Source organism: Camarhynchus parvulus, chromosome 2 (genome assembly GCF_901933205.1).
Source record: "Camarhynchus parvulus chromosome 2, STF_HiC, whole genome shotgun sequence".
NCBI classification, from domain to species: domain Eukaryota; kingdom Metazoa; phylum Chordata; class Aves; order Passeriformes; family Thraupidae; genus Camarhynchus; species Camarhynchus parvulus.
Window position 1 is genome coordinate 80,272,078 of NC_044572.1, and position 8,776 is coordinate 80,280,853.

General features: G+C 48.8%; 1 protein-coding gene across 1 annotated transcript; it reads left to right on the forward strand.

The window, feature by feature from the left end:
• Positions 1-236: 236 nt before the first annotated feature.
• Positions 237-8,168, forward strand: LOC115912540 (serine/threonine-protein kinase SBK2-like). The gene is given in 5 exon segments (XM_030964140.1): positions 237-284; positions 286-378; positions 6,239-6,434; positions 7,140-7,342; positions 7,599-8,168. Coding segments are annotated over 5 exon segments (1,110 nt in total).
• Positions 8,169-8,776: the final 608 nt, after the last annotated feature.

The following is an 8,776-nucleotide window of genomic DNA, read 5'->3' on the forward strand; positions in this document are numbered from 1 at the left end:
CTGTAACAAGAGCCCAAGCTGGAGCAAAGGGCTGAACAAGGTGGGTCTGCCAGTGGCTCCCCGGGGGTTTATAATGCTATGGCTAGAGCAGAAACAATCCCATCCCGACTCCTGAAACACATCCCCCTCCATTAAGGGGTAGAGGGATAGTCCTTTCCTTCTCCCTTTCCCCCTCTTTCCTTCGCTCCGGGAGGTCACCTTCAGCAGGGAGGCAGTGTGCCCCCAGGCCCAGAGCCATGGGGACGGGGCGGAGCGTCACGCTTAGCCCCGCAGCTCCTGGCAGCCCCCTCCGGCTGCTGGCGCAGGCTGAGCCCGGCGGCTGCGGCGAGGGGAGCGAGGCAGGCGCGGCTGGCTGGCTGTCCTGCGCCGCTGGACAAGGTGAGAGGCTTACTGCAGGCGGAAGGGAGCCTGGGAAGGGAAGTTACAGCAGTGGCAGGATGAAAGACACTGGACAGGCATGTAAAAGGGGCACCCACCCCTCTCAAACAGATTTTGGAGACTCGAGCGTGGTGTGGCGGCACAATGCGGAGCGCACCCGCTTCCCCCAGAGGGCTGATGGAGAACTCCTTGGTGGCTTTGCCCTGGAAGGTCGCTTTGTGTCCACTTGCATTCGGTGGGATGGTGCTGTGCTCCTGGCGGGTTGGTTGGGAGAAAGGTGTGATGTGGCTTGGTCCCAGTGAGATTGCTCCCGGTTTCTGTCCCAGGAGGCTCCTGTGCGGAGCCCGTGGTGTGCTGCGTGCTGCGGAGAGGCTTGCGGGGCTCTCCGGGGACACTGCTGGATGTCTCTGCCCAGAGCAGCAGCTCTGCTACGGGCACAGCCCTGCCGTTCTCTGCAGCGAGATTAAGCACTAGCCTGCTGACCAGTTTTAGAAAGAAGCTCATAAATCTACCAGCAATAAGGCCACAAGCAAACGTTGTGGTAATCTGTTCTTACTGCTTGTTGTATTAAACATGGTTTGCACCAGAGTGGACCTTTTAGGGAAAAAAAGATGCCATTCTTGCACCAAAAGTTACAAAGATGGAAGGATATTCTTCCACAAGTTTGATGAGATTTTTAGGGGCAAATATCCTTCTTCACAGAATCTGCGCCATAGCGGAGGTCTGAAATGGCCTCGCTTCAACTTCATCTATTGGTTTTATAATAATGATTCTGCCTAACCGGGAGAGCCCTTTTTAGTGAAATTCTAGTACTCAGAAAGGTGTATACAGATGATAGAGTAACTTCTTCACTCTCTGTTTGATAAGTTATAAAGCACCCCTGGAAGTTTCCCCTGTAATTTTCAGCCCTCTTGCCATTGCCATGCATTTCTCTTGTCCTTTTTCTGTCAAACTGGGGACACCAGAGGTAGCTTGCTGAACTGTGGGCTCACCAATCTCATTAAAAAGATAGAAAACATCCAGTAACTGGTTCTGTTGATCTATCAGTCTCCAGAAGAGTTCAGGAAATTTACCCAGGCTTTCTTCATATCAATGTATTTTTAACATTTCAAGAAACATCATAAAAGGTAGATAAAAAAAGAATACAAAGCAGAGCAAATGGAAAAATAAATTTATTATAAAAGTACAAATTCCACTGGTGTGATATTCTCAGTTGTGCAGAAGCTGTTAACAGGTGGTCAGCTCTTCAGAAATACAGCTTCCCTAACTCAGCTGATTTTTGGAGATTAAATTTCAGACTGTCTCATTGCATCTGTATGTAGGAACCTCTGCAGAAACTGGAGTTCACTGTAAGAGGCACATGGCCTCAGAACAGATCTCTTCTTTTGTTACAATCATCTCAGCCTACGTGAAACTGAACAGCTGTCTCTGCTTTTTTTTCTTGTTTGTTTTGTTTACAGTGAAGCTTACTTTCTTAATTTAGCATCTGGAAAATGTTAGTTTGCCTCTCACTTCTGATGTTTCCTGCATCTGAATCTTTTCAAGCATTCTCTTTAGCAGAGTGAATGCAAAAGTGGAATCTGTAACATCAGTAACCCTTGATCTGTTATGCTCTTAGACTTGTATCTGTAACATTAAGATGTGTATCTATATCACTGTAGATTATTTCTACTGCAATTCTGTATCATCCAATGTTTTAAGGCCTGCAAAGGTAGTGAGGCTATTCCAAATCTGCATTTCTGGATTTACATAGTGCCCATTAAGCAGCATGAAGAACCTAGATGTGTGAGGTGTCTGATAAATATGACCTTTTTTGGTTTTTTTTCCCCTATCACCCATTCAATGCCAGACTAAAATCCTGACTTCTTTGGTCATTTTGAATGCTTTTGTATCTGTGTATGTGCATGCACTCGTTTTACCAAGCAACACATTGCCTACCCAAACCCTTTTTGTGCCATTTGCAAATATTTTCTGGATTATTTCAGTGTTTTCTTCTACATAATTGACAAAGGTAAAAGTATTATAACAGAGTTAGGATTGAAAAAAATTAATTGTGTGGGGTGAGAACAACCATAAAATATGGTATTTTCCACTATATACTGGGCTTTTAAATAATTAATTAAAAATGTGTGGCTTCTTGGTTTAGACCAATGTGAGGGTGAATTTGTACAGCTAACTTTCAGGAAATGACCAGTGAATGGGACATTTCTGGCAGCTGCTGTATGAACCAATACCAGGATGAGAACTGCTTCAAACCAACAATTTAGAGATTGGTGGGAGGTGCCTGCAGGTGGGGTCCTTACACAGCCCTGAAGCAGAAGTCTGATAACAACTGGGTGAAGTGATCTGAATTACTTGGTGCACTAAATCCATTTGAGCAAAATGTGCTTTACTAAACATGGTGCAAAAATATTCACGTAGAAACCAGGTAGGCAGCATCCATAAAGGGACATGAAGAGGCAGTTATTTTTCCCCCCAACATTCCCCAGTAATTTGGCAGAACTCTGGACTCATAATGGACATATAAGGTAGTGCAGCCTGTGTGTCAGTCCTGCAAAGAGATCTTGAGGCCACAGCATGAGGCAGGGGGAATTCTAGCTGAATGTGTGATGGGAGGCATTCCCCCCAAGAGAGCTGGGGTTTTAACGTGTGGGATTGGAGGACAAAAATGATGAGACTTTAGAAAAGAGCCATGAAACAGATCTGAGAGCTGGACAAGCAGGCTGGACAATCGCAGAGCTTGGTTTGACAATTAGAAAGTTACTGGAAGGCATTGAACCAATAAGAAGGCTGAGAGGTGTTTTCATCAGAGAGCATAAAGATGCTTATTCTCAGTTCAAAATGTGACCACATTTTGTGGCAGCATCACATCTGTTTTTTAAGTAAATGATGCAGGCACTACAGAAGCACAGCATGACAGATGCTTTGTGAAGCCTAAGTAAAGCATCAGTTAAATGGATAGCCTGAGCTTCAAGTCTGGTAGTTTAACACAACCTAATTAATTGAAAATATGTTCTCATAGCCTGTGGTCATACCTCTGACCACAGTGCATATAAACCCTGCAAGAGTCTGGAGAAATTTAACAGGTATTAGAAACCTCATTTCTCTATCTGAGAAACTTCAGCAGCAGGTTAGGTAAATTCAGATTAGGTTATCATATAAATACCTAACAGCAAGAATGTTCACACTGGCATTTATAATTGACCAACTGTCTTTGGATCAAGCCTGAATGACTTTTTGAAAGAGATGCCCCAAATGATATGTTATTTGGTTTGTGTTAAGGCCCTGTAGAAGGTCAGACAAGACAGTGGACCCCACATGTCATATGCTCAAGGCCATTTTTAATAGAGTATCTTTGATATGAGAAGAGGCTGAAACAGCTGAAACTCTTCAGCTTGAAAAAGAGAGGGCTCAGAGGGGATCTTATTGGTGTATATAAATATCTGATGAGAGGTAATGAAGAAAAGGGAGCCAGACTTTTCTAAGCAGTGATCATTGATGGGAGTGTCCATCTACGGAGATATTTAAGACCTGTCTGAGCACCTTCCTGGACAACCTGCTTCAGTTGCTGCAGCTTGAGCAGGGGACTTGGATTAGATGATCTCAAGAGGTCCCTTCCAAGCTAAACACCTCTGTACTCTGTTATCATAGCACTGCCTCTGTTACACAAAGATCACACTGTCTTTGGCTTTTGACATGTATGAAGTGTTTCTCTGCACTAAATATATTAATCATTTCGGTTGAAGAACCAGAATAACATTACCTGGACTAAGACATTGTATCTCCATAGGTTAGATCCCCCTCAGCTTCTCAGATGGTTCAGAAGTATCTTGTGATGGTGAAAAGGATGTGAGCTTTTTGTGCTGTAATTAGAGATTCTTTTGAGGAATTACAGTTTCTCACAGTCAGCAGCCTGGAAACAAGAGCTTTAGCAGGGATGAAGCATGGAAAGGATAGTGGAGCAAAGAACAGGTTTGAATAGGACTCTGCCTGCTGCCTTCAGTACAGCACAGCCAAATGGTGAATGCATCATGGCCAGGGCCTTGGTGACCTCCTCTTCAGTGCTCGCCAATCTGCAAAGGGAAAACGACACTTTAGAAGGTATCGCCAGTAGGTGCAGAGCACCCAGACACACTCTACTCAGCAGTGACCCAAATTTGATCCTCACTTACCTTCCTAGCTAATCACAGCAGCATCTCAAAGAAAGACCTGAAAATGTCAGCTATTTTCTCAAGTATGGACTTTCTCTTGTAGTTAATGACTCCAAGGGCAGCAAGGGCCAAAGTCTGCAAACTGTTCTGGAGTGACTGCAGCTGGGCCTTCCTTCATAAGGAGCCCTGATCAGACCCGCAGGTCACAGGCCCTCAAGAAACTCTACCCATATCCTCTGGATGATCTGTTCTTCCAAGATGGCTCATTCACTTTATTACTCTGCTCTTGCAGAAAAGTAGGGCCAATTACTTGGCACTTCTGAAGTGGATAAGATTTAGAAAGGCAGTCTAGGAGGGAGGGAAGGGAAGAGAAGAGGAACTTTCCCACAAATAGTCCCAGGCTCCTATAGAAATTCAGCCTTGTAGATATCCCAGGTCTAAATAATTCCTTTTTTTTCAAATTTAGTTTGAAGAATGGCTGGATTTAGCAGCAGTGGGGTTCCTTTGCAGAAGAGAGATGTGGACATACTGGAACAAAGCCAGACTGTGAAGACAGTTAGGATATGGGACCATCTCTCATAGGAGGAGAGGGTAACAGAGCTGGGACTTCATCAGCCTCAAGAACAGAAGGATTGAGGGGATCATCTGATTGATGCATATGAATACCTGCAAAAACACACAACCAGGTGTATCACAGTATCAAATGATACTGAGTGACAGAACTAGAGGCAGTGGGCCTGAAACACAATTTCTATTTAAGCATAAGTTAAAATCTTTTCTACCACAAAGGTGATTGAACACTGAAACAGGTTACCCACAGCAGCTGTGGAGTCCCCATCCTTGTAGATATTTAAAACTGGGCTAAGCACCAGACAACCTGCTGTAGATAAACCTCCTCTGTGCAGGATGTTGCAGTAAGAGGTCTCCAGAAATACCTTCTGGAATTCACAATCCTGTGACTCTGGTTCTGTGACCTTGCTCCAAGGCCAGGAGGAAGTCCCAGGCCCAAAGTGCCTTGTTCAGAGCACAGGGATGTAGACAGGGAGTGCTGCCACAGAGGCCTTAAAATGATGCCTTGTAGCTGGCTGGGAAAAAAGAAAAAACACTTCTCTGAAATGGGTCTGAAGCAGCTGGCTAGAGCTCAAAATGCCATTGATGTCCTAGGTTACTTCCTGTATAAGTTACTTGGCTGCACAGAGGCATGACTTTTGGTCAGAAATGTCATCAGGCATGTGAGGTACTGAGCTCCCTTTGGCTTCCCCAGGGCACTCTGCCTTTTGTCACGTGCCTGTGCCTAAGGGACATGTCTGTCTCATCTGCTGCCTCAAGGACTTTCTCCAGTAAACAGTAGAGGTGGAATACTGAGTAGAGAGATGAGGTCTTGCTGCAGTAGGCTAAGGAGTGCAAGGGGGGATGACTGGGTCACACTTGAAAATCTGGGACTCTGCTAATGTTTTTCCTGTTGTCTAATGTTAGGCAAAAGGATTAGGGGGCTGGAGGAGGTACAGAGACCTTTTCTATGATGAGAGGCTTTGCCCAGAGATGTGCTGTATAAAAGTGCAAATTCAATTCTAGCACAGCAGCAAGAGTGCTCGGGCTCCAAGTGGCAGAAATGTGCCCTGCCATGGCATGGTTTGTGTTGCATGTTTGATCTGACTTTCTCTGTGCATGCTGTGATGTTCCTGACTCTGGCTGTGGTGTTCCTGCAGCACTCAGCGATGGCCGAGAGCTCAGCTGTGACCGCAGCAGTGCCAGAGAGAGCAGCACCCACCAAGCTGGAGGAGCTCCTGGAGATCACCGCTCAGAGCCTGGTGCGCGCCGAGGTGGCTGAGCACTATGAGGTTGTTCGGGAGCTGGGCAGGGGCAAGTATGGCCATGTGATGCTAGTGACTCACAGGCAGAGAGGTAAGGAGCTGACTGTGCCCTGAGAACTACTGTGCCTTGTCTCCTCTCCGCTCACCAGGGCAGTGGTGGCATGAGATGGGCTGGTGGCATGTTGGGGACAGACACCAGGCATGGCAGGGAGGATCCCCAGGGAGACCAGCAGGATGGGGACCTCCCCACCTAGGGACCATCCCATGACATCCAGCCAGGAGACAGGGGATGTCAGGGGGCAGCCCAGATTATCTGGCAAAGTTATACTGATAAGACAGGTCCAAGGTCAAGCTGGGAAGTTAATCCACAAGACAGGATCAAGAGAATTCACAGATATGCACCAACATGCATGTGATATAGATGGAAACAGCAGTCCCACTACAGGGCTCAGTCAAGGAGCCCCAGGCCTGATCGGAAGTGGTGCCCTAAGGCCCATGGACAGAGGGTGTGAATGGAGGTCCTGGCTTGGCTCTATGAGTGCCCTGACACTGATCTTCCCCAGTAGTCCCAGTTCAGACTGATGGGCCCATTTATCCTGAATGTCCCTACTCTGCCCAGGGCTCAAAACTCACACCAGCAGCAGTGCCTGTTCCCAGACCTAGTGTTCACAGGATATACCCATGCAAGCTTTGGAACAGAGACCTCCCTGTGGCTGTGACTGCCTAGATCTGTGGCTGCTCTGTCTTGCCTTGGTGTCACTTCCAGAGGAGTCAAACTCACTCTTCCCATTCCCAGGGACTCCTATGGCTCTCAAGCTGCTACCCAAAGCCAGTACCAAGCTGCACACGTTCCTGTATGAGTATTGTGTAGCGCTGTCCCTCGCCACCCACCCAGCCATCATCGGCATGTTTGGAATTGCCATTGAGTCCAGCCAGTACTATGGCTTCCTCTATGAACCAGCACTGCACAAAGACCTCATCTCGATCATCAAACCCCGCGTGAGTGTTGCCACAAGGCCATGGGGACTGGGCTGTAGCATTTGGCCCCTCTGGAGGCTGGCTGGGTCAGAGGGAGGGAGATAAAGGCAATGGCTGTGGATCTATCTGGGGTCTGCAGCACTGAAGCAGCCTTGGGCTTGCAAGGTGAGAAATCCAAAGATCTTTCCCAGTGCAGAGCATTCTGGTGAGAGCCCATCTGACAGGGCTGCTGAGGTGCCCCACGCGTGCCATCCTGCCTGTCTCTCTCCCTGCCCAGGATGGGATCCCTGAGCCGGCTGCAAAGCAGTGTGCCAAGCAGCTGGTGAGTGCGCTGGAGTTCATCCACAGCCGGGGGCTGGTGTACCGCGACATCAAGCCTGAGAACGTGCTGCTTTTTGATCCCGACTGCCGGCTCGTCAAACTCACTGACTTCGGCCTCACGAGGCCCAAGGGCACCAAGCTCAAGCTGGTGGCCGGGGTAATCCCCTACACCGCCCCCGAGCTGAGCAACACTGCTGATGCCCAGGGGGTGCCCATCGACACCAGCATGGATGCCTGGGCCTTCGGGGTGCTGCTTTTCTGCCTGCTGACCGGCTACTTCCCTTGGGAGCAGAGCCTGCCAGAGGACCCTTTCTTTGAGGACTTCATGCAGTGGCAGGAAACAGGCCTGGAGAAGGACGTGCCCCGGCACTGGAGGCGCCTGACGGCCGAGGCTGCCGGCATGCTGCGGAGCCTGCTGGCTCTGGATCCCGCCAAGCGCGGCCCGGTCAGCGCAGTGCTGCGCTACGTCAGCTGCCCTTGGAGGCTGGAGGGTGGGCGTGGTGAGGAGGCTGCCGTGAAGTCCTAGGGCCTGCTCCCCATGGCAGGAAGGAGGGAAGGAGGGTCGCAGCCTGCAAGGGGCTTCAGGATTTGGGCACCATGGTGGCCTGGCTGTGAGAGGCTGTGGTGGCCTAGAGAGCAACTTCTCTGCAGCACTGTACCTGCAGCACAAAGCCAAGCTCCTTCCCCACAGGATGGCCCTCACCCCAGGACTCAGTGCTGCCCAGTGCAGCCTCCTTGTGGCTTGGAAACATCTTTCTCTTGGAAATGACTGCGTGTGAAGCATCCACTTGTTTCCTAGCCACGGGAACTCCAGGGAGTTATTTAGGCTGCAGCACCTGCTGTGCCTCAAAAAGTAAATATGTAAAATACGTACTTTTGTGTTTCTGTATGTGGCTCGTTTTCCCTCATAATAAATGCTTGCTGGGACCCACTTGCTGTTGGAAAGCAGGGAGCATGTCAGAATTGGCAGCTGTCTCAGGACAAGCTGTCCAAGGCAGGGGCCATTTCTGAATGCTGCCTGTGCCTGTACCAGGACCCCTGGAGGGTGGCTTCGGGGTGGAGGGGCTGGGGAGACCCCAGCATGTGGCCATGGATGATGGCTGGGTAACGTTCATGGTTATCTCATGCCAGCCC